This window comes from Coenobita brevimanus, chromosome 44, assembly GCF_032717465.1.
Source record: "Coenobita brevimanus isolate Jiangsu-jjx chromosome 44, ASM3271746v2, whole genome shotgun sequence".
NCBI lineage: Eukaryota > Metazoa > Arthropoda > Malacostraca > Decapoda > Coenobitidae > Coenobita > Coenobita brevimanus.
The window spans coordinates 9,900,868-9,927,456 of record NC_136997.1 but is presented as its reverse complement, the minus strand read 5'-3'; the positions used below and the strand labels follow the sequence as shown (position 1 = coordinate 9,927,456).

The following is a 26,589-nucleotide window of genomic DNA, read 5'->3' as shown; positions in this document are numbered from 1 at the left end:
GGAAAGTGAGTCAGCCATGCTATCTCAAGAACCGCTCAAGCTAGGAAGCTGAAATTTTACTACAGTATATCGATAAGACGGACACAATGTGGAAAGGACGAAGGTTCTAATAGGCTGATTATCCTGTGAGACAGAGTGGGGTCATAAATTGGGATTTTTCTTGGTATTCCGGATGTCAGTTAATTTTCCTTGAAGGATTAAAGACATAGCCACCAAACTTGGTGGACTTATAGACAGTGATGACTTACGATGACATGCACAAGATCAAAGACCTTGACAGCAAGGTCCCTTATATTTCGCCATCTAGTAGGCAATGGCAGTGGGAAGGTTTTCTGTATCAAAATTGTCTTTGGACAGTATTATGGTGTTTTAGTTATTATTCTTAGGCTACTTATTTTAAAACTGCAACATTACAAAGGCTATTTGGCCTAGATCATTCAAACTTGGTTAACTTAGTAGGATAGCTGTCCACTTCTTTGGCAAAATATGATGGCAATCCGTCAACTGGATCTTCGGATAATATCCGGGACACAGAAAAGTGAGTAAGCCCCATTATCTCAAGAATGGCATAGGAAACTGGAATTTTACTGTAATATAGCCTTAACCCGCCGCATCCCGGCCGATTTCTCACCACTGAACCTCCCCCTCCCAATCCCGGTAGATTTTGGATTTTTTTTTTTTTTTTTTTGCTCAAACCTCCGCTTTTTGTGAGAAAAAACGGCAAATCACAGAAAAAGTGCTCACCTGAGTTTAGAAATGGGCTATATAGGTGACCCTTTAAACACCTGGTAGGCTACAATAATCCCTGGAGCCACACTGTGACTGTCGTGTTTTCTATGGTAGCAGTAACTATTGCAAACCACTCAGAATAGGTAGATATTTGTTCATTAGGTACGAATTTATATGTAGTACAAGATTATATTGGTTTTCACACAATCTATAGGCGATATAAGCATCGTTTCATTCACTGAACACAACATACAGCAACCTTCCTTGGTGATGTTACCTCCTCGTCACTTCTGCTCGTTTTTTCCTCTGGGGCCATGTAATCTTTGTCCTCAACATCGTCATCGATTGGGGAAACACTCTCGCCTTGAATTTCGTACTGTGGCACAACATGTCTTTACTGGCCTCGTCACTGTTCAAGGGGGAGTTGTCGAAACATTGGCAAAGGGGGGGGGATCAAGCAGGGTAAGGCAGTGTCGCCGCCTGGTGGCAGGTACGCCTACCAAAAATCACGTGCAAAACTTGAAAACTGTGCAAATGATGGACCTCACAGTTTCAAAACTTATGGGTACGTTGATGGGACTCAGCGTGACAAAATGTTGTAACGTGCCCATACGTTAACAGGATGCGGCAGGTAAAGGCAGACACAGTGTGGGAGGGAGTATGGTTCTAATCGGTTGATTCTTCTGTGAGATTGCTTGTGATCAAAAACTGAGATGTTTCTAGATGTTCCGAGTGTCACCTAATTTTCCGTGAAGGGTTAATGCTAGAGCCACCAAACTTGGTGGGCATATAGACTGTGATCACCTAAGATGACATGCAAAAGATAAGACTTTGACCTCAAGGTCCCATTATACCTTGGCTTCTAATAGGCAATGGCTGTGAGAAGTTCTTTATCTATATTGTCCTTGGACAATTTTGTGGTGCTCTAGTTATCACTACAACTTGTTAAGCATATCTAGATATTTTTTGGTATTTTTTCGCAATACTTTATTCATCATGAGAGGTAAAAATTTTACATAATAGTAATTATCGGAATCAGCCGTGTTCTTACCTAATTGTTCTTACCTAATTGTATCTTTACAGGAATGAGTCAAGCTCGTACTGTTCTGTATCTTAAACCATATTTATCGTACATATCCTTAAATTTGTGAATTGTTTTGGCACACACTATTTCATTCGGTAGTGCATTCCATTGATCAATTGCTCTGTCTGGGAAACTGAATTTCCTTACATCTTTATCACCTCTATTCTTATGCAGTTTTTTGCAGTGTCCTCTTGCTGATGCTTCTCCATATGTTGAGTAATTATTTATGTCTATTTTCTCCTTCCCTGATATGCACTTATATAGCATTATCATGTCACCTCTTTTCCTTCTCTCCTGTAGTGTTGGTAGATTCAGTTTATTTAGTCTTTCTTCGTAGGTTAGGTCCCTTAAGCTTGGTATCATCTTGTAGCGGCCCTTTGAACTTTTTCAATCTTGTCTATGTGTTTTTTGAGATGAGGACTCCAGACTACTGATGCATACTCCAGGGTTGGTCTAATGAATGATGTTATTATCCTTCTTAGCATGTCTTCATTTATGTATGTGAATGCTATTCTCATATTTGCAAGCAGTGTATACATGTTCCGTACCTTCTCTCTGATGTGGTCAGCTGGAGATAGTCTGTTATTGATAATCACACCTAGGTCCTTCTCTCTTTCTGATGTGTATAGGGTTTTATTTCCCAATCAGATCTTTTTCCACTTTTACCGAACTTGATTACATGACACTTGTCCACATTGAATTCCATTTGCCATGTATTACTCCATTCATGAAGTTTATTTAATTCTTCTTGTAGCTCTTTACAAGAGTCTGTGTTAGTAATTCTCCTTTGTATTTTTGCATCATCTGCAAACATATTCAGATAGCTCTCATTTCCAGTGTTACTGTTTATATCATTTATATACACTAAAAACATGATTGGTGCCAGCACTGAACCCTGTGGTACTCCACTAGTCACTTCTTTCCATGATGAGTAGTTTCCTCTTAGTACTGTTCTCATTTCTCTTTTTATGAGAAAATCTTGCATCCAGCAAAACAGTTTGCCTCGAATTCCTCCTTGATAGTACAGTTTCCATAAAAGTCTTTGGTGTGGTACTGTGTCAAAAGCTTTCTTGAAATCTAAATAGATACTGTCCACCCATCCTTCTCTTTCCTTTATTGTGTTTGTTACTCTGTCATAGTAGCTCAACAGATTAGTAACACATGATTTTCCTTTTCTGAAACCAAATTGTCTTTCTGTTATACTGTGTTCATCTAGATGATTTACCCAAGCTTTCCTTATAAGCTTTTCTAATACCTTGCTTACAACACTGGTCAGTGATACTGGTCGGTAGTTGAGTGGATTTTGTCTATTTCCATTCTTGAATAAGGGGACAATATTTGCTTTCTTCCAATATCAGGTAGTTTACCTTGACTCAAGGATTTCTTGAAATTTAAAAATAATGGTTTACTTAATTCCTTTGCACATTCTCGTAGTACCCAACATGAAATTTCATCAGGACCACTTGCTTTTCCTCTGTCTAATTTACTTAACTCCTCATGTATTACTTTTTCTGCTATTTGTATATCTGGTAGTATGTGTGGACATGCATGTTCCACATAGTCCCTTTAAAAAAATTTTTCTTCTGTAAAAACTACTTGGAAATTCTTATTTAATGTTTCACAAATATCTTTCTCTTGTGTATAAGTGATTCCCTCGTCTGTAATGGATTGTATTATATCATTTACTTTGGTTTTGCTTCTGATGTAGTTGTAAAACAGCTTTGGTTGATCACTACTTTTATTTATTATATCCTCCTCAAACTGTTTGTGTGTGTGTGTGTGTGTGTGTGTGTGTGTGTGTGTGTGTGTGTGTGAATACACTTGCTATTATTCTTTGATGGAATGAGCAAATGACTGGCAGACTAGAACAACTAAAGGTCTTTAGCGTGGATGTGAATAGGAACATTTTCTACAGTCTCTATAACCCATCATCCTCACTTATCGAAAGGGGAAGCAAAAGCTAAACAGGGCTGCAACTCATTGAGCTTACTATTTTGAGAGAGAGAGAGAGAGAGAGAGAGAGAGAGATGCTCACATGTAATGGGACGTGGCCAGATCCTGTAATGTCTGGATGCGGCTGGGGTAGGCAGGGATGGTGAGGACGGCCACCAAGTTGCCTGTGTAGACAACAGCCAGGATCTCCACCACCAGCCACCAGGACATCAGCCACACCCGCGCCCACCACATCTGCACCTTCCTGTCATCCATGGCTTGACCCAGCAACACGGCGGCCACCTGAAATATCAACACTCGTGCTATCTATCTGTCTATATACCTGGGCTGCTTCCCCCAAGGAAAGGGAGGTAGCCGAGACAGGACGACACACTCCCCATTTACTCATCCATTCAACCACATTCATTCGCATCTTAGCCCCAAAGGGGAGAAGGGACAGATCCTCACTGCACCACACTACACAAGGGTCAACTGCGCAGTGCAATCAGTGACATCCGCAGGAGGGCCCGACAGCAGAGCTGATTTACCCCTGCCATCATAATAGACCCATCCCCTTACCCGCACCTGACCTGACCAGCTGATCAGACCAAATGCGGGAGAATATTCCCTCAGGGCTGCGTCATCATTTATTCATTCACAGTTTCTCTCCATTTATTTCTGTCACCCACAGCCACTCTTCCTTGCTCAACAGACAACCGTCTTGCATCCAGCGCTCTCTTCACACTGTCCATCCATCCTGTTCGTGGTCTCCCTCTCAGCCTTACACCTCTCACATCAGATCTAGTTATCTTTTTCACCAATCGCTCATTATCCATTCTCTCCATATGCCCAAACCATCGCAACACCCTCTGCTCAACTCTACCAGCCATCTCCTGAACAACTCCAGATCTCCTTCGCACGTCATCATTTCGCACTCGATCCATATGCGTCACTCCACACATACTCCTCAGACACCTCATCTCCATTACAGTCAAACTTTTCCTCTCTGCTACACCCATATTCCATGTTTCAGCCCCATATAACGCAGTCGGTACCACAACACCCTCATACAGCCTTCTCTTTACATCCATTCTAAGCGAACGACATCTGAACCCCTTTTTCATTCCTCGCAGCACCTTTCCTACTTCATTTATTCTAAACTTCACTTCTGCATCTATTCTTCCATCCACAGCAACATGTGACCCCAAATATTTAAAACACTCTACCTCCTCAAGCAACTCACCATTCAAAACTATATTCATCCCCCTGCCATCTACCAACCCGTGCTAATAGACATAATTATAGCCAATGATGTTGCAGACGTCCACACTTGAAGGTGTGAAATATGTATGACCAAGCATGCATAATGTTGTTTATATTTTAGCTTTCAAAGAATTTGCACTGGTTTGCTGTAGCTTTGATAATTTCCAGAGCAAATTACTATTTGGTATATAATTTCGTACTTTTGGGTCATATTCAGCAGTATTGTGGCGATTTTTTTTTTTTTTAACTACTAAAGTAAGAATTTTTATTTTCCCACAGGTTTCCGACAATCTTCGGTCATTTTGTCAGATTTTGGGAGCTCCCTGGGACTTGAACGTAAAAAATGTCAAATTGGAATTCCTTGACACATACAAAGCGAAGTACGAAACGTTTTTTTTTTACAGAATATATTGATATTGCAGTTACTGTAAAAGTGTGTTTAAAAAATGATACTAAAAACATCTTTTCCATTCACTTTATTAATATTTGCCTTTCATAACTGACGTCAGAGAAGTAGCAATTGTGGTCGGGTTGGTATCTATTTTTATATTTAAATTTTGTATATATGTATATCTGTATTTGAATATAACCATGTATGTATATATTTCCTACTGCTTACGGTCCCCAGTCTTTCAAACGCAATGTGTCCAAGCATCTCGAAATGAACGCATCTTGAATTTGGCTCTCGATTATCTAGATTTAATTTGTTCTTGGAAGGAATGCCATTTTGCTGGCTGCTGGCCTTTGGTTCCATTTTTCTTGTATTAAGAAATGTATGCTTGCATGTATGTATATATTTATGGACGAACTGTATGCATATGTACTGATGTATGTTAATAAAATTTCGTCAGTGCCTGATCCAGTCTAGACTGAAATTGCCACATAGGGGTAGGAGGTGGCTGAATCGGTAGAGAGGCGGCCTGCAGTCCTAATGGACCCAAGATCAAATCCCGGCTGGGACAGGGAACAGTTTAACGATTTGAATATCATAAAAGAAGATTTTCCTGATCTACCAGAAGACCCGCCGACATGTCGTAAGAGTACCCCCCCCTAATACCAATACACCAGTCCGGTATGAGACAACCCTAGCATGTATTCAATGAGGACGGGTGGTGTTAGCGCCGAAGTGGTGACATGTGGAGATGTACGGGGACTACTGGCCCTTGGGATAGGCCACCGCCCCTGAAAAATAGGGCCTGAAGTCTTTGTATAGAGTCGGACACATTAAAAAAAAAAATTATGCCTGGGTCTAGAAATAATATTATGTCGTTCATTTCTAGTGCAGGTCGACCTTAGGTCAAAAGTTTATTAGCCAAGGTCAGAGGTAAGGGAATGGCAGTATCTCATAAATGCCTGATAACTTCACAAGTACCCCCAACCCTCTCCACTCCTTAGGAGAAGAAAAAAAAAAAAAATGTGAGAACTTGACGATACTGGAAGTGAAAATGGACAGTTCGCAGCTTCTTATCTCGGAATGGTTAGTATTCCTGAGTGTGGACTGACATATCTAAAGTCACTACACCGATGCGTGGTTCAGTAACCATTACTGATACAGTTGCTCAACACGAAAGTCGCTTTCAGATTCTCCAGTCATATATTTCTTATTATATTCGGCCTAAAAAGTTTGGATAATAGTTAGTGAAACTGTCCACTTTCTCCATACATACGATATATATATATATATATATATATATATATATATATATATATATATATATATATATACTGTGTGTATCATCATCAGCCGTTTGAGTATCCACTGCAGGACCGGCCTATCCCGAACGAAGTCGGGACGATACAGTCAATGTATCTCTGCCAACTGGCTCAGGCTGTCTGGTAGAGATTGTATGTAGGGTGAGAAGTGCTTGTAAGTGTAATTGTAGTGTTGGAGTGGCTTTGGATGTGTGTGTAGTCTGTGAACCAAGTGTAATCGGCCCAGGCAAGCCGACTGGGTGCAAGCATACTTTATAGTAAGCGACACTGGTTCAACTACAGCACCCCTTGTGTCTGCCAATGCAGTACATGGCCGGGTGAACACTCCCAAAGTTAATTACCCTGGCGGGGCGCGAACCCTGTTCACCCATGTACGAAACGCACACTCTACCACTGTACCACAGAGGCTCCATGTATATATATATATATATATATATATATATATATATATATATATATATATATATATATATATATATAAAACGTATATACAGAGAGAGAGAGAGAGAGAGATACAATGATGGCAAACAAAATGATTTCCTGTAAACTAGGAAACACTTTACAACGCTGGGTGGTAACCTTATAACTAACCAACACGTGTTTCCTACGTGACAACAAGTGGGTTGGCGGAGGATTAGTGCCCCTCCCCGGAAAACAACTATAGTAGGACTCGCGTAAATTTGCGCCTGTGGTGTGGGCCGCACCTGTGTACAGTGTGCCACGTTTTCTATACCGTCCTCTCTCTCTCTCTCTCTCTCTCTCTCTCTCTCCTGGCGGGAGATGTGAGCCACCCTGAGTACTTTTGATTCTTTTATAAGTTGTTTATAATTGTGCTTTCATTTGTTAATTTGGTTTTGTGATATTTAGTGATATTTATCATTTTTTGTATACGGCGACAGATGACCCGTTATTGCAGTACCATGATTGATTTTCATTCATTCATTCATTCTCTTTCCCCTTCCTCCATCTCTCTCTCAGCCTGACAATGCCTCCACCACCACCACCCCCCGTCATGCCGACAATGCATTCAACCTTGCCCCTCTCCTGCCTGCCTCTCTCTCTCTCTCTCTCTCTCTCTCTCTCTCTCTCTCTCTTTTATTGCAAGAGACATTTTGGATATTTTCTTTTACATAATATTGTATATATTGTAAATTTGACATCATTTCCACACCACCCCTGAGGTCAAGGCCACCGACTGGGTGTGGAAGTGTTGCCGCTCGCAAGTGAATAATGTTTTTTTTTTTTTTTTTTACTTCAGTATTGGCATATGCCTACTATTTTGTCCTACATATTAGCTTATGATTATAAATGTGATTATTCCTCGCCCTTAAAATTACGGTAAAAGCCAGTAAATGTGAACATTTTTCCCTAGCAACACCTGTACAAGCTATGCTTGGGTCTATGGAGGTACATACTTTACCTTAGGCCAGACTGGGTGTGTCAGTGTTGCCACTCACAAGAATTATATGAATTATTTCTTTTACTTTGGATATTGGCATATTTCTTTTTTCAGGCTCATTATCTTATATCCATAACTGTAATATTATTACCCACCCTAAAACTACGCTAAAAAACATTAAAAGTGACTACAATTTCTTTTAGCAACACTGTACAATATGTATGCCATGTTTCTGTGTTACTGTATAAATATTTTATGCATAATAAGATTACTGTTGATTCCTCCATCAAAATACACATGTGTAAGTTTTATTCATCTGAATTTATCGTATTTGTGTTGCCTTGTACATAAATAGCTTCCGTTTCACATCGCAAGTTGGGGAAACGTGGCACAATTGTACACAGGTGCGGGCCACACCAAAGCCGCAAATTTAACCGAGTCCTACTATAACGAAAAATATGAACAAGAAGTCTCAGACCAGGACTGACCAGCAGGTGACGAACAAGGACCGAACAAATGACATGGTACGGATTGCGACATGAAATGTAAGGGGTACAAATGATGAAGTGGAACAACGAGAGATTGTCCAGGTGCCTGAGGGTGCAAAAGTGTATGTATGTGGATTAATTGAAACTAAATGGGAGGTGAGAGTGTGAGAGAATGGGAGTATGGGTGAGCTATATGCGCGGGAGTAGATGAGAATGAGAGGGCAAAGAAGGAGTGTGTATTGTGTGCAAGAGATTGGAGATTGAAAAAAAACAAAGGGAGTATGGATCAGTTGGGTCAAGAATTGTGTGGGTTAGATTGGAAGTTCGACTACAAGTGTGGGCTATTGTGTGTGTGTATGCACCAACGCAAGATCGTGCAAGCAGGATGAAAGAAGAGTTCTGAACAAATGTGGAAGCGTGCAATGAAAAGTTTAGAAAGAATGAAAGAGGGTTTTTGATTGGAGATATAACTGGAAAAATAGGGAATGTGAAGGTGAACGGAGTAGTGGGTGAGTGGGGTGTGCCTGCACAGGAGGACGAGAAAGGCAGTGCTCTAGTGGACATTTCTGCCGGGACAGGGTTGGTGATAGCCAATACCCTCTTCAGACACTAAATGATCCACAGGTATACGTGGCGATTTATAAGAACGTATGAACGGAATGCAATGATTGATTACTGTATGCGTGTGTGGATGATAGAATGAGAAGGCGTGTAATGGATGCAAGACCATATAGAGGTTGGGAGAGGGGACTTTCTGACCACCACTTGGTGGTGGTGAAAGTCAGGGTCGAAACGAGGTGGAGGAATAGAAGAAGAGAACGACAGGGTAGCTCTTAGAGGGAGGGTGAAAAGGTTACAGTAGGATGGGGATAAGGCAGAATATAAGAGAGAACTGGAGGAGCGATTGGCTAAATGTGATTTCGAGCAAATGGGGGACGTGGAGGGTGTGTGCCAGATATTCACAGAAGAAATCTGTGCAGCATGTGAAGTGGTGTGTGGGGTGAAGAGAAGAAGAAAGAGGGTGCAAGGAACAGCATGGTGGAATGAAGAGGTGAGACAGGCCGTGGCATAAAAGTAGAAAAGATATTCTGTACTTGTAGAGTGAATGAGAAACAGGGGGGTGGAGGAAGTTGAAAGACAGAGGAGAGTTATATGTAGAGAAGAAAGAGGTAAAAAGATTAGTAAGAAAGAGTAAGAAGAGAGTGGATGAGGAATTTGGAAGGAATTTGAGTAAAGTGGAGGGAATGCAAGAAAATGTTTTGGAAAGAGGTAAGAGAGTTTGACAGGGTTTTAAAGAAGCTAGTTGGAGAGTGAATGATAAAAATGGCAGATAACTGGTAGAGAAGGGAGAAAAAGTGAGCAGATGAAGAGAAAAATTTAAGGAATTGTTGAACATAGAGAATGAAAGTAATGTGACTATAAGTGGCAGGGAAATAGCTAGGAGAAGGAGCGATGTAAGAAAAGAGGAAGAAATCACTAGGATGGAAGTTGTGGAAGCAGTGCAGAAAGTCAAAATGGGGAAAGCCCCTGGAATTGATGGAGTGCGTGGTGAAATGCTGAAGCATGGGGGGGAGATAGTAGTGGAATGGATGTGGAAGATGTGCAGATTGGCCTGGGAGGAAGGTAGAGTCCCGGAGGATTGGAAGTCGGGTATAAATATTCCTCTGTACCAAGGAAAAGGGGAAAAATAAGAGTGTGGTAATCATAGCTGCATTTGTCTTCTTAGTGCAATGGGAAAAGTATACGGTAGGATACTTATTGACAGGGTTAGGAAAATAACAGAGGAAATAGTTAGAAAAGAACAAGGAGCTTTTGGGAAGGGAAGAGACTGTGTAGATCAGATATTCATTTTTAGGTCTATAGTGGGAAAGTTTCTAGAGAAGGGAAAGAAGTTATATGCTGCCTTCATGGATTTGAAGAAGGCATATGACAGGGTGGATAGACAAGGATTGTGGAAAGTATTAAGAATATGTGGAGTAGATAGGAAATTCTTGAATGCCATGAAGCGTATGCATGAGGGTTCTAAGTCTGCAGTGCATGTGGACAGTGAACTGAGTGAATTTTTCTATTTGAAGGTTGGATTGAAACAGGGATGTGTCATTTATCCATGATTGTTCAGTCTGTATATGGATGGGGTTATAAAAGAGATACAAGATGCTACAGTGGGTGTTGGAGCGGCCCTAATGAGTGAGAGCAGTGTATGGAAACTCCCTGTACTGTTGTTTCCAGTTGTTAAGTGAAGTATTGTGTTGTTAAGTGAAGATGAAGGGGAGTTGCAATGCATAGTGGATGAGTCTGGGAAGGTGTGTAAGAAACGGAATCTAAAGATGAATGTAGGGAAGAGTAAAGTTATGGTCTTCGAGAGAAATGAAGTCAGTGAATGTACAGTAAGGTTGGATGAGGAGGAAATGGAAAATGTGAGTGCGTTTAAGTACTTGGGTAGTGTGATGAGTAAGGATGGAATTTTGGAGGATGAAGCGCATGAAAGGGTTCAATAAGAAAGAAAGGCTGCTGGTTCATATAAAGCAGTGATAAAAGACAGAGAAGTGAGCATGGAAGTGAAAAAGATACTGTATTACAGCACTGTGATACCAACTCTAACGTATGAATGTGAAGTTTGGACCCTGTTGAAGGGAATCAAGTCAAAAGAGAGGGCATTGGAAATGAGTTATTAGAGAGAAGTATGTTGAGTCACATGGAGCGACAGACTGACAATTAAGGAAGTGAAGGAGCATTGTGATGTAGATGTGGATGTTATAGGAAGCGTTAGGAGAAACAGTTGGAGATGGTTTGGTCATGTGGAGAGGATGGAGAGTGAGATACTGACGAGGAGAGTGAATGTGAGCGAAGTGGAGGGGGAGGGGGAGTGGAAGGGGGAGGCCAAGGATGAGATGGAGGGTTGGAGTGGAGTGGTATATAAGGGACTGGGTGTGTGAATTGGGATCACGGCAGTGAAATGACAGGGGACAGGGCGACATGGAGAAGATCTGTTTGTGGCCACCCCGTACAGGATTAAGGCGTCTAGGCGTCTGGCAATACATATATGTAGGCTGCGAGGACTCAACCGCCATCCTTGTTTCAAAGTCAACGGTCGCCATCACCGCCATCTATCGGCTTACCCAGCATTCCTGGCCGCCATGTTGAATCGCTGTTTAAACAAACTCTGCCAGCAGCTGACTCCTCCATACCATAGCAGCTTCTACTAGCGACTTCAAACGGACAGCTAAGCAACTCTGCATGATTATTAGTAGTATTGTCATCACCATAACCATTGTGATTGTATATTTTACATCAATGATACATAGTATCATACAAGTACACATTTTATTGTCACTAAGCTACCACTGATGCACAGTTCTACATGAATGGAAACAACCACACCAATTTTTCTATTGCACAAGTTAGATGCCAGGATTTCATAATTATCATTTTCATTTAACCCACCAGCCCTGACAGTTATATTAGTGCATGCGTATATTCAGTGTCCAGTCTGGCTGAACTCATTGTTATTTTTAAGTACTAAACGGAAGTGTCTTTCGGACCCTGACCCCCTTAGAACGTTTACTCAAGCATTCATTACATGTATACCGGTACCTCCCTTGGGACACCCAGGCATATCAGAGTAATCGTGAGTGAAAGACTGATTTTTTGTCATTGTTAGGCCCAATAATTATATATTTCTATTATTATAATTGATAATTTGACAGGCATATGTACTATTTTTGTTGGTATGATTTTTATGTGCATTAATTAAGTCTCCAGTGATTACCTTTTTATTATTGAGTTACATGCATAATTACTATTTCCAGTGTAATTGTAATTTTCATGTGTCTATGCTATTTCCAGTGCCAGTGTGACTTGCAGGCAAAGTTACATTTCCTATTGCTATTGTGATATCCATATTTACCATTGCCATAGTAACTTAATTGTACTACTACTACTGTACCCCTGTTGCTGTCTTGAATTGTTAGTCATATCATTGCCATTGCTATAGTGATTTACTTGTATTTCAGTTACTGTGTAATTCCATTGCTATTGAGAACTGTTACTGATCATTATAGCCCACTATATTTTGCTTCAGTATTGCATTTTATCATTATTAATATATTTGATCATTATATTTTCCTTGTTCCACTACTCTAATTTGTGCATGCATATTTACTTTATTATCTTTCCTATTTACCACTGTCTTTGTGCATATACTTATATTTTATTGCTGCTGTGTACATTTTCTTTGCTGAGTCAAGGTCCCGTGACTAACTTACCATCATCATAACTGACCAACACGAGTCCTCACTGACTATACACACTTCGTTCATGAATCACCAGCTCTTCCCAAATTCACAGGTGACAATATCCCTGTGCATAACTTTCTCTCAGAGGTGGAAGATGAGATTACTCGTCTGCGTATCAATGATGACAAACGGAAAATTGCCTTATGCAAGTCTTGCATCGATTCAGGTGACTGTCCAGCAGGTGACATCATACAGGGAGATCTTTTTAGACTCAGTTCATCAAACAATTTGCAGGCTCCCATACAGTTGGTCCTCTAGCCCCTCTGTGTAACTTAGCAAAAACTTATCAGCAAGGCATTCAACCACAGTCTATTAGTAAAGCCTTAAAGGTTGCCTCAAGCTTTAAAATGGACCTGCATCAACAATTAAAAATATCCTCCTGAGTTGACAAAACAGGAAAAATCACAGATAACTGTGTCTCACTGTTTGGATATTTTCATTTCCTCACACTAATCCATCCTAAAACTTTACGGGAAGCTGAGCAACATGCTTTTAATCCAGGAAACACTTTCACAGAGTTTTCACGACAGCTCCATGAACACCTGAACTCATCCACTGCCAACCATATTGCGGCTGTCTCCACCACTACACCTAACAACCCACAACTCAGGGACTCCGCACAACACCGCACCTCTCGTCCTGCGTACAGACACCCATTTTGCTCACCTTCAAGGCACCGCACTACTCACCACCCTTCCGTTCCTACTCTAAACGCACAGGACACGTAGCACGCAAATGCTTTAAGCAACAACGTGATCACTCTCAACCACGTTTTCGAGCCTACTGGGACTATCATGCGGAGTGTTTTCACAACACACGCGAACGCCGTGTTCTGACATCTGATCCCACACACAATTCTCCTTCACAATGACTAGGAAGAAATAGGTAAGTGTACTCATGTTCACGCACTATCCCAAGTGCCACACAGATATTAGCACATAACATCTTGCCACAAGATACACGTCATCAGTTTTCAACTGAGCATGCATATCAAACACACTCCTCATCCAGGCACTCATTGCCTCAATCAGTGCACACACCTTTGAATTTGTCCCAGGAAGATTCACTCCCTTTGTGCAAGATCACAGCTAACACACAGGATGCCTAGGTACTTAGAGTGGAAGTGAATGATGTGTACTTCTCTCTTTTCATTGATACAGGCTCACCCGTTAACATCATGACCAAGAACTGCTTTGATAGAATCCGTTCACGCTTGCGTCGTGTTTTCATCCTAGAGCCTTCTGACTTACACCTATGCAGCATCGATGGCACAATTCTTCCAACTCTAGGTAAAATTTCCTTTGATGAGTATTTAGCCCCAGACTTGGCTTCAGTTAATGTCATCTTCTATATTGCACAGGCAATAAACATCCCAGCAGATGCTCTGTTAGGCAAACTAGCACTCACTGCCAATGAAACTGATCTGTATCCATTCATCAATAGCATCCACTACAAGCGACATCTCATCCGTGAGATATCGCAGGCACCTCAACAGCACATACCTTCCACAGATAGGGTTTCATGCTCAGACCAAAGTCCATCTCAAGAAGAAAACACCTCATGCACTAGTAAGCCTGATATTTCCTCTGTTTCACTCCAGCCAGATCAGTACCATACACAGTCTTCTAAGCGGACAAGGCGCCGCACAGTCGGTCGGCCCTCACGTTCCAAGAAGCGTCAGACTTTCAGAGCCAATACCAGTCCCTCTGAGGACTTATTTAGCATTTTTCATGTATCTGCATCAACAGAAGTGCCCCTACAACACGTGCTTGACAATGCAACGGACACGTCATGCCATTGTACGTTCTACAGTTGAGCTTCTGCCTTTCTCATGCTCTCTAGTCAACATTCACATTCCAGATGTAACCAGTACAGATGCTATAACACTACCTGAAACAGTCATACACAGAGCTCTTGCTGTGCCATCAGCACTGTGCAGTGCCACTCAAGGTTGGTAACACCTTTATGTCATTAACATCACACACTCTCCAACAACACTAAAGGCTGGCACACGCCTTTGTTCATTTCTTATTTTTCCAGCACAGATCCAGCCTATTGCACAAGATGATACCTCATTATTTTCTGCCAGTACAGTACAAGCACATGATTCCAATGACTTTATCTCTCATATACAAGGTACAGACTATCTAGAGTCACAACATGATCTCATTGAGCTACATGCACGATATAGACATGACATTGCTCTACCAAGTGAGCCACTTGGCAAAACTGACGTGATCCAGCATCACATTCAACTAGTTGATGGAGCACAGCCTGTCTACATACCAGCTTATCGCATGCCACACAGCAGACGCTCTCTTGTAGAGAAAACCATATCAGAAATAATGGAACAAGGTATCATTGAGGCATCAACAAGCCAATTTAATAGTCCAATGTTTCTTGTGCCTAAAAAGGACAATGAATGGCGTGCAGTAGTTGACTTCAGAGCTCTGAACAAGATCACCGTACCTCCACGGTACCCAATGCACGTCCTGGAAGAAATTCTAAAATCACTAGGGGAAAGTAATACGGTTTTCACAACACTTGACCTTTGCTCAGGTTTCTGGCAAGTTGAACTTACACCACACAGTAGAGAGTACGCAGCATTCAGTACACCCTCAGGTCACTACCAGTACAAACGGACGACAATGGGTTTGGTCGGATCGCTATCTACTTTCCAGCGCCTCATCAATTCAGTTTTCTCTGGTCTAATAGGCAACACACTCTTCTCATACCTAGATTATATAATTATCTTCTCAAAAGCAGTATCCAAGCACGCTCAGAAACTCCAGCTAGTCCTTAACCGTCTCAGTGATGCAGGCCTTAAGCTTAAAATCTCAAAATGTAAATTTCTTCGCAAAGAAACAACTTTTCTAGGGAATGTTATCAACAACCAGGGTATTCACACATCAGACGACAAAGTAATTGCTGTTACCAACTATCTCACACCTACAAATGTTGACCAAGTTCGCAGTTTCCTCGGTCTCAGTGGCTACTATAGGCGTTTTATAAAGGGTTATGCAACAATTGCCTCGCCCCTCTCTGCTCTTTTGAAAAAAGATGCAAAATTCCTCTGGTTACATGATCAAGAAAGGGCATTCCTCACTCTGAAACAAGCACTCACCTCCACACCAGTCCTTGCGTACCCTGATTTCACTAAACCTTTTATTCTCAACACATGCATCTTACACTGGCCTTGGTGCCATTCTATGCAAGAACATAACGGTCAGAATTGCCCTGTTGCCTTTGCCTCTCGCCTTCTCATCAAGGCTGAAAAAAATTATTCAGTCACACAACTAGAAGCATTAGCAGTAGTTCGGGACATTTCAGAAATTCCGCTACCTCATTCTTGGCTACCAAGTACATGTTCTCACTGACCACCAAACTCTGCTTTCCATGTTCAAAGGTAAAAATCTGACGGGTAGATTAGCTTGATGTTTCCTCACCATTCAAGATTTCATGCCTGCTTTCAGCTATGTGAAGGGCAAAAGCAACACAGCAGCTGACGCACTGTCAAGAAACATTGGCTCTACCTGTACTGTCAACATAGTACGTGAAACACTTGACATCTTCACAAATGAAGACATAAGCCAAGCACAACGCTCCGATCCCTTCTGGTCAAAATTCATATACTTTCTCGAATCTGGCGATGCCTCAGACGTATCTGACATCCCTTCTCTTTCACGCTATGTCCTTGCAGATGGTATCCTATGCAAGAACACCACACTCACTGCCAAACATGAACCCGAACGCCCCATACATCGGCTCATTATACCTCAGTCTTTGGTGCCCATTGTTCTCAAGATCATACACCATTCACCACACGCTGCTCACGCAGCCAAAGATAAATGTCTTTCACAAGGAAGACTGAAATACTTTTGACTAACCATGCGCCAGGATATAGACTCACAAATTGATTTATGTTCCACCTGTGCCAGCCACAATGGAAAACTTGCTAATCCTGTCCCTATTCTTAACTACACAGTTCCTTCTCAACTATGGGACACAGTTGCCATTGACCTTTTAAGGCTTCTTTTAACTGATAATGGAAATCAGTATCTTTTCTTGCAATTGATCACTTTTCAAGGTTCTCCAATCTGGTCCCTCCTCGCAACAAATCAGCTGATGCTGTAGCCTCTGCACTACACAACAATGTCAACTGCCCCTTCACCACTCTCACAGTGCTGCTTTCAGATAATGGTGCAGAGTTTATTAATGAGATTCTCAATGCCCTTTGCCAAATGTTTAAGAAAAAGAAATGTAATGTCCTCCCATACAGGCCTTCTGCCAATGGTCTTGTGGAATGGCAGAATCGTAAAATCTTGAATGTTCTTCGGTCGATCGTAGCATCCACCGACACTGTTTGGGACACCTACATGCCTCAAGTAATGGTATCTTTGAATGCCTCGATCAATAAATCCATTGCAGAGTCACCACATTTTATCATCTTTGGGACGGACAAACGTCTCCCATATGGCCTTTTGTCAGAACCCCCTCAACCATTGTACACTTTAGATGGCTTTGTTAAAAAGGCTTCAAAATTCACTCTTTCTCTAAAGAGGAAATGCATACCTACCATAACATGAATGCCTATCAGTCAAGCATCAACATTGGTGACATTGTATACACCAGAAACAACACACCCACATTAAAATTGTCTAATAAATTTATTGGCCCCTTCAGAGTCATATCATGTAACTGGCAACAATGTCACGCTCCAGGACCTCTCTGACTTATCAGTGCGGGTTGCTTACCTTAACTCATTAAAGAAAGTATCCCGTGGCTTCGACTGAGGAAGCACAACCTATTCCTCACTCTGATGTTCCAGTTCCTTTACCACCTGCCCTTCCAACACAAGGCTACCACCTCCGCAGTCGAGGCCACCCCTTAGTGTGAATGGCACCTCCAATTACTTGTCACCCCTCGGGTTGTTTTCTTTTCAGTTATTGTCTTATACTTGTTATTGCATGCGAATTGGGAACAATTCGTAGTGGTGGCCGAGCATTTGTAGGAATATGAATACTATGTATAAAGTGTATGATATGTATAAAATATATTGTACTGTGGCAACCCATGAACCGTTGAGCCTCGCCCAGCCAGACGCAGAGAGAGTTCCGATACCCTCGCTACCAGGCAGACGTGCTGCTCCATTCCCCTCATCTGTACGTGGGCAACGAACCTACAAATGGGCAAGCGGCCTTTCCATCACTACCTATATATATGTAGACTGACAACACCAGTTCCTACTAGTCAACCATGACGCATATCCTCGCCCCCAGCCTCCAAGTAAGAACCACGTGGACAGGGATGGGTGGCAGGTAACAGAAAGCAGGCGCCGAGCCCAGCTGAACAAGTGGGAAGACAGGGAGCTCCGCCACTACCCACACCCTTCCAACACCTGGGGGTACAAGATGAAGCAGGACATGACGGGTACTGCTCCATCCCACACACGCTGTGCTCCCCCGGCATCCCCCTCAATACAACCAACATCATTACAACCACAACCGCAGGAAACCCGGTTGTTACAATTGTGGGGAATTTAAACACCACGTTTCACGATGTAGATTCGACCACAAAGTACAATGCACAGAATGTTTTACCTACTGATATAAAAGCCGACTATGCAGGTATTACAGTGCTTAGGAGTGTGGCAACGAAGACCTAGCCGTTTGCTCAAATACTAATGATGTAAAAGATAAAGTAATCATATAACATATCAACGCCCAATCACTACTTTCAAATTTTGAAGAAACAAAATTTCTGGTAACTGAAAGAATTACAGACGTTCTCTGTATAAGCGAATCATGGCTTTTTTCCCATACTCCTGACCTGTATATCGAAATACCTAATTATAAACTATACTGATGTGATAATGGCAAGGGTTCTGGGGTGTGTATCTGTGAGAAACAGTACCTCAACTCAGAAAAGATTGATACCAAAGTAGCGAAACAAACAGGTGTGGAAGACATATGGATCAAAATACAGAGCAGAATATTACCTTCTGTTATTATAGGCTGTCTTTATAGACACCCTAAAGCACATTGTAACACCTATGCCTATATTGTCGATACTATAAGATCCATACACTTATGCCTATATTGTCGATACTATAAGATCCATATCACTAAACAAGAAAACCTTTTTTGCCCTTCGTGATCTAAACGACGATCTGTTAAGCACGAACAGCAAATTATCTAGCATCATAAAAAACAACAAACTTTCATAACTAATAAACAAACCAGCTCTAGTTACTTCCATATCTGCTGCTCTTCTTGATGTAATAATTACCAGCAACACCGACATAGTATTACACAGTGACGTAGTACCGCAAGCTATAGCAGACCATGATCTGATCACTGTAACAGCAAAATATTGCCAAACCTAAACACCCTCCCATCACAGACTTTCTGTGACCTAAAAACCTATAACAAAGACTTACTGTGCCATAATATATTGAGTGAAACAAACAACCTAATTATGTTATTTAACACAGACAATCTGAATGAACAAGTAGAAATAATGAACTCTGTTTTTATCAGTAGTTTAGATAGATGTGCTCAAATAGTGACTAAAGAAATAAGAAGATCCCCAGCCCCGTGGATGCGGATAACGAAATTAAAGAATCAATATGCGAGAGAAATCGTGCAGAGTGCATTCTGAAAAATGATAGACTTAATAAGAATCACCAAGACCGCTATATACATTTAGAGATGCGTGTAAAACAACTAATTAATGGAGGAAAAATCATTATTATCGAAATAAACTGAAAGCTGCAGAGGTAATTCAAGGGCCACCTGGAAAATCGTGGAAGATTATGATCCCTAGTAAAAAGAAAAACACTGAAACTGGAACATTTGATGACATTCAAGAAACAACTGAAAAGTTTTATAGTTTCTTTGCTAATGTCGGTAGAAATACATATATATAAAAAAAAGAAAACCTACAAAGAGATGATAATACTCTACAAACAGAAAGCACTCGGCACCGGAGACACCCGCATTTCCGACCCCAGCCGAGCAATACAAACACAGTTATATTAAACATTAAAAGCCTACGTGATGCGACTTCTAATGGCTCTGATAAAATACCATTGTGCTTCATTAAGGACTTTCTCTTTGTAATTGCATATTATCTAACTCCCATTGTAAACATTTCCATTATGACAGGGATATTCCCTACAGCCTGGAAAAATGCTGTAGTCACTCCCCTTCATAAAACCGGTAACACGAGTGACATAGGCAACTATCGGCCAATTTCATTATTACTAATATTCTCAAAAATTATCGAAAAAATCGTTGCTAATCAACTTACTAACTTCCTAGAAACTAACAAACTCCTATCAAACACTCAACACGGTTTCTGACCTAAATTATCTACAGATACAGCGCTTACAGTAATAACAGAAAATATATATAAAAACATGGATAACAGATATAAATGTCTGATGACTCTTTGTGATCTCTCCAAAGTATTTGATAGTGTAAGTCATAATATTCTTCTTAATAAACTAAATAAACTTTTGATAACTTTTGGTTTGATAACTATCTTAGTGATAGATCACAAAGAGTGCGTATGCAAAAAACAGTTTCCTCTTATTTAAAAGTGGCATATGGTGTTCCTCAAGGTTCCAATGACTGCACACTAGTCCAATATGCTGACGACACACAGTTCCTTCATAGTGGTACACTAAATGAACTTAATACTGTAATCAGTATGGCAAAAGAAACTCTAAATAACACCAGAAGGTATTTCTCAAGAAACGGACTTATGCTAAACACAAACAAGAATCAGTGAATCTTCATAGGGACCCGTCAGGTAACTGCAGATAGTACCACCTAACACTACTGTTAATTTTGATGACAGTCATATTAAACCAAGTAACTATGTCAAAAGCTTACGAGTGTACATGGGCGGCTACCTCATATTTGACACCCATGAGAACGAGATAAGCAAAAAGGTTACTGGGGCCTTAATGTATATTAACAGAATAAAAAAAATAGTTTTAACAGTTCAGCTCGGCTAGTCATTGTTCAGTCACTTATACTAAGCCATCTAAACTACTGTATTACAATATGGGGCGCAACAAACATTTTACTCATTAACATCTAAAAAGTAAAAAATTTTGCTGCTAAAATAGTAGATGGGAGAGCTAGAAAATATGATCATGTTACCCCCTATCTTAACCCGTCCCGTCCCGATGACGTATGGGTACGTCACCACGATTTGCATTTGGCAGTCCCGGCGACGTACCAGTACGTCGTGCAATTGCAATGTGCATAATTTCGACAATTTTCAAATTTCGCGCTTGATTTGCGGTACGTACCCTCGCCTGACCTTCCCCTACCTGCCACCAGGCGGGGACACTCGGCGACCCCGCGCGACCCGCGCTAGCCCGCCACTCGTCCACTCACCTGGTAGCCATGGTCCTGCTCAGACATGGCTAAGAGAGGTCTCTCAGAGAGCGAAATTCAAGTCGCCCTGGACACCTTTACCGGCGACAGTGATTCCCCACTGGATGACGAGGAGATGGACAAAGATTATGTGCAGCCAGAGGAGGAAGAAACCACCAGCAGTGACGAGGAAGTTCCGTCACCAAGGAAGCGGCAGTACGTGACTTACCGTGCTGCTAGAGAGGGGCAGGAGGCAAAGAAGGCACGTGGTATGTCATATCCCTATCCCCAGCGTGCCTTGGAAGCCGAATTCGAGGTCGAGGACGAGGACGAGGACGGAGACGTGGGACGTGCTGCCACGTGGTATGGGCGGGAGGTGATTATGCATCGTGGCCCAGAGCGCACACCACGTCGTCTAAGCAGGTATGGGCCTAGCATTCTGTTTGGGGCGGTAGGAAGTGAAGTGGAGGGAGTGGGGAGTGAAATGGACATTCCTGGGATTAGGGAAAGTGAGAGTGAGGTGGGTGAGTCATTGCTCTCCCTATGCAGTGTGAGGCAGCAGAGTGGATCACGTGGGCCAGTGCAGGTGCGTTCCTTATCACGTGGGGTTGTGAGGGAGGGGGAAGGTGGGGAGGAACCACTCCCCAGCACGTCTTCTGCTCCCCAATATCAAACTATTTCATCCCCACAGCCCCCTAATGTTCCTCAAGGCCGTAAGGGTAAGGGAAAGGGAAAGGGTAAAGGCAGAGGGAAGAGGAGTGACAGTGGGGAAGCCCTCCGTACTCCTTCTCCCCAACCTCCCCAACCAGGATCTCCTCCCCACCCAGACGAAGGCGGTGATGGGGACGAGGGATTTGTGTCGTGGGATTGGGAGGATGGGAGTGATTTTTCTCCCCTCATTCACCCCTTCACTGAGCAGGGGCGATCTGGCTGCATTGCACCAGGTATTCACTGTAATTCAAGCAGGTTGGATTTTTTCCACCTGTTTTTCAGTGAGGCCTTCGTTGATCAGATCGTGCTTCAAACAAACCTGTTTGCAAGCGGCCAGCGGCTAGAAAGTGAAAGATTGGGAACAAGGAGTAGGCATTCAATGATTTATGATTACCCTGTCTCCATTCCAGAAATGTTCTTATTTTTTGCCCTTGTCCTTTTGATGGGTATAATAAGTCAAAATAGAATTCCTGCTTACTGGACTACGGACCCTGTTATGTTTACCCCCATATTTGGTCAAGTGATGAGCCGTAATCGGTTTCAACAAATTCTAAGTCGCCTCCATTTTTATGATGCTAATGACCCTGCAAATGCAAACAACACGGACAAAATGAGGCGAATTAGGCTGGTCTTTGATCACCTCAGGCAAACCTTTCGATCCTCATTCTATCCCTATAGAGATCTCGTCATAGACGAGAGTCTCGTGTTGTGGAGAGGCAATATTTCATTCAGACAGTATATACCCAGCAAAAGGCACCGTTTTGGGTTCAAGATCTTTGTTATGTGTGACTGTAGGACTGGATACGTGCAAGACATAGTCTTGTACACCGGTGCACAGACAGACATAATAGAAGATCGAAGTATAGGACTTTCTGGAGCAGTGGTAAAGACGATGATACAAGACTACCTTCATCGTGGTCACGTTCTCTATCTCGACAACTGGTACACTAGCCCTCTTCTCGCTTGTTATCTTCACAGACATGAAACGGGAGTCTGTGGAACCGTAAAGGTGAACCGGCGTCACATGGTCAAGGTAGGGCGGAAACTTGCAAGGAGTGAGGTTGTCTTCTTCAAAGCAAACAACATCCTTGCAACAATGTGGAACCACAACAGAGAAGTAAGCCTCTTGTCCACGGTTCACCGCCCCTTGATGCACCGTACTGATTCTGTTGATTACCATAGCGAGAGCAGGCGTCGTGTTTGGAAACCTGAATGTGTCATGGACTATAATATAAACATGCGCCTCGTGGACCAGTCAGACTCCATGATATCGACGGTAGAGTGTGCCAGGACCACGATGAAGTGGTATAAAAAACTGTTCTTTCACTTGCTAGATATCACTGCTCTGAATTGCCACCACCTTCACGCCATGACCACAGGAGTTCAGGAAACCTTTGAAGGGTTTGTGAGGGAGCTCACACGAGAAATCTTTGCAAAATATGCTGTTGAAAGGCCCCAACAGCGCCCCCGCACTGCCCCTATTACCCACACTCCCCAGAGAATATCCGGCCGCCATTTCCCCACTCCTATCCCTCCCCAGCCAAACAGACCTAGGCCCCAGCGCAGGTGTCACGTGTGCAGTCATTCCCAGGTGAGACTCACGACACAGAGGAAGGACACCCGCTATGAGTGCGTGCAGTGTGACGTGGGTCTGTGTATTCACCCATGTTTTAGTGAGTATCACACGTTGCTGCAATTTTAGCATGGTGTGATTGCGAAAGGACGCAGAAATTATGATGTAAATGCGACAGACAGACGCTCTGTCAAAATATCAGTCATGTGGATCGCCAAATATTAGTATAAAGTGCCTACGGGTAGAACATAAGTGCAAACATTGGGTGTAAGTATATAAATCTGCCCTAAGTTGAAACTTACATAGAGAGGGTTGTTTGATGCGATATTCTGTCGCTCAGTGCAATAAATACGGCCCCTTATTATAAATTTTCTATTATGTGACATTCTTACGGGTATAATATAAGTTCAAATTATTGTATATGATGATGTATTTCCTAAGTCAAATATTCATTGCGTGTCTATAAAGATAAGATTTCCTGACGCTTAGTCGAATGAATAAGGCACGTATTAGTCAAAATAAAAGTCAGCAAGTGATAAAGTGAATAATTAGTATATAAGTGTGTGAGTGAATTAGTATATAAGTGTGTGAGTATTATGTATGACGTAACATTCCTTGCGAGGGTATTTTCAGGCGATATTCTCACGCTCACTTGAATAAATAATGGCAGTAAGTATGTACAGTGCATTGGAGGGGTGTAAACGTGAGTAATGTAAGTGGGAAAATATAATTGGAGTGAATAAATAAAGTAGATGATGAAACACGAGTGTTTGAGATCGTGGTTGCTACGTGAATAGGCGCTAGCATATCGCTAAATGCCCTCGTAATGAATGAAAATAATTGAAAACCTTCACAGTGGTGGGGGAAAGGTTCTATGTAAATGGGAAAATAATTGGAAAGTGATAAAACAATTTGGTATGTTGAAATACGAGTCATAGCGAGTGCGCTTACTAAGCCGATGTGCGCTAAACTTATGCTGCATGTCATCAAAATGAATGAAAACATCTGAAAACACTTACAAACAGTTGTAATTGGTAAAATGTCATTGAAACAGAAGTATACAAGTAGAAAAAATGATCGGTAAACTCATAACAGAAAATTAGCAGATAGCATGATACGACTCGGACCTAACTCGCTATGCTCGCGCGATGGTACAATGCTTATTTTTCCTATATATGTGTCTGAAATACATTATATTGTTACTGTTATTGTTTATAAGTACAAATTCAATAAATGTAGAGGTGTTGTGTGTTGTTTGTCCCATTACTCCTTACCATAGAAAACGTTTAAGCATATCCAGCCCATTACAGAATACGATACCTGCGGGGGGAAACCGCACCTGTATAGACCACTTATAGACCGCAGAGACCACTTTCTTCAAGATTTTCCATAGTTTCTCGACCTAAGCGGAAGTTTCATAAGAAAAAAAAAATTTCCAAAAAGGCTCGGGACTGGGGGATGTCATAGGTGCGGAAAGGCTCGGGACGTGACGGGTTAAAGGAACTAAAGTGGTTAAATATTCCTAATATAATAACCTTTAACACAGCAAAGTTTTCAAACAACTACACAATCAATACCCAGATTATCGTATATCTCACCCTACTGTAAATCGTGTAACCCAATTACCAGACAACAAAATAACCTATATGTACCCAAAGTAAACTAACACTGGTGCCAGATATATCTCTGTTAACGGACCTAAGATATGGTACCAACTCCCATTAAATATCAAAGAAGCCAGTAGTATTAATTCAAAGCAAAACTAAAGGAATTCCTTCTGACTTAGGCACATCAGTTTATGTAGACTATTGTACACTATTCTATATACCCTTGTCAGTTCTATGTATGAAGAACAACCACTCATTTGGAAATCAAGTTTATTTTTATTATCATTATTATTATTATTATTATTATTATTGTTGTTCTTATTATTATTATTATTATTATTATTATTATTGTTGTTGTTGTTGTTATTATTATTATTATTATTATTATTATTATTATCTTCTCTTCTCACATCCCTCCTTCTCCCAGCCATTCCCCAGCGACTTATACTCGCATTACTTTCATTCTCTATGTTCAACAGTTCCCAAAAGTGTTCTCTCCATCTGCTCACTTTTTCTCCCTTCTCCATTAGTAATGTACCTTTTTTATCATTCACTCCCCAACTGACTTCTTTGGCACCCTGTCTAACTTTCTTTACCTCTTTCCAGAACATTTTCTTACATTCTCTCCACTTTACACTCACGTTCCTTCAAAATTCTTCATCCACCTACTTCTTACTCTCTCTTACTGTCTCTTTTCACCTCTCTCTTCCTCTCTACATTATAATTCTCTTTTCTGTCTCTCAATTTCTTCCACGCCTCTGTGTCTCATCCACTCACTATATGTTATCTGCTTTTGTGCCACAGTCTGTCTCACCTCTTCATTCCCCCACCCCCTTTCGTCTTCTCTTCGCCCCACACACCACCTCACATGCTGCACAGTTTTCCTCTGTGAATATACTGCGTACACCTTCCACGTGCCCCGTCTGCTCCAATCCATTTTTACTCAATTGCACCTCCACTTCCCTCTTATATCCTGCCTTTTATCCATCCTCTTGCAACCTTTCCACCCTCCTTGTATGAACTACTTCCTCCTGTCCTTCCCTTCTTCTATTTCTCCATTTCATTTGGACTTTGATTCTGACCACCATCAAGCGGTGGTCACAATGTCCACTCCCCCAGCTTCTATATACTCTTGCATTCATTACACATCTCATCTTTTCATCCACACACACATAATCAATCATTGCCTTCCATTCATTGAGTTCATCACCCACGCATCTCATCACTCGCCATGTATACCCATGGATCATTTTGTGCCTGAAGAGGGCATTGGCAATCACACACCCCCTCCCGGCACAAATGTCCACTAAAGCACTGCCATTCTCATCCGTCTCTGCAGGCACACCCCACTCACCAACTATTCCATCCACCTTCACAGTCCCTACTTTAACATTCATATGTCCAA

The 26,589-nt window shown here is 41.7% G+C and overlaps 1 protein-coding gene across 1 annotated transcript in view; it reads right to left on the bottom strand.

Moving 5' to 3' along the window:
- LOC145397968 (glutamate receptor ionotropic, delta-1-like) overlaps positions 1-26,589 on the bottom strand; it is a 125,260-nt gene that overhangs the window by 60,700 nt on the left and 37,971 nt on the right. The window contains exon 2 of the mRNA XM_080270943.1: positions 3,849-4,048. Coding sequence (XP_080127069.1) covers positions 3,849-4,048 — 200 coding nt within the window. The remainder of the gene's footprint in view (positions 1-3,848; positions 4,049-26,589) is intronic.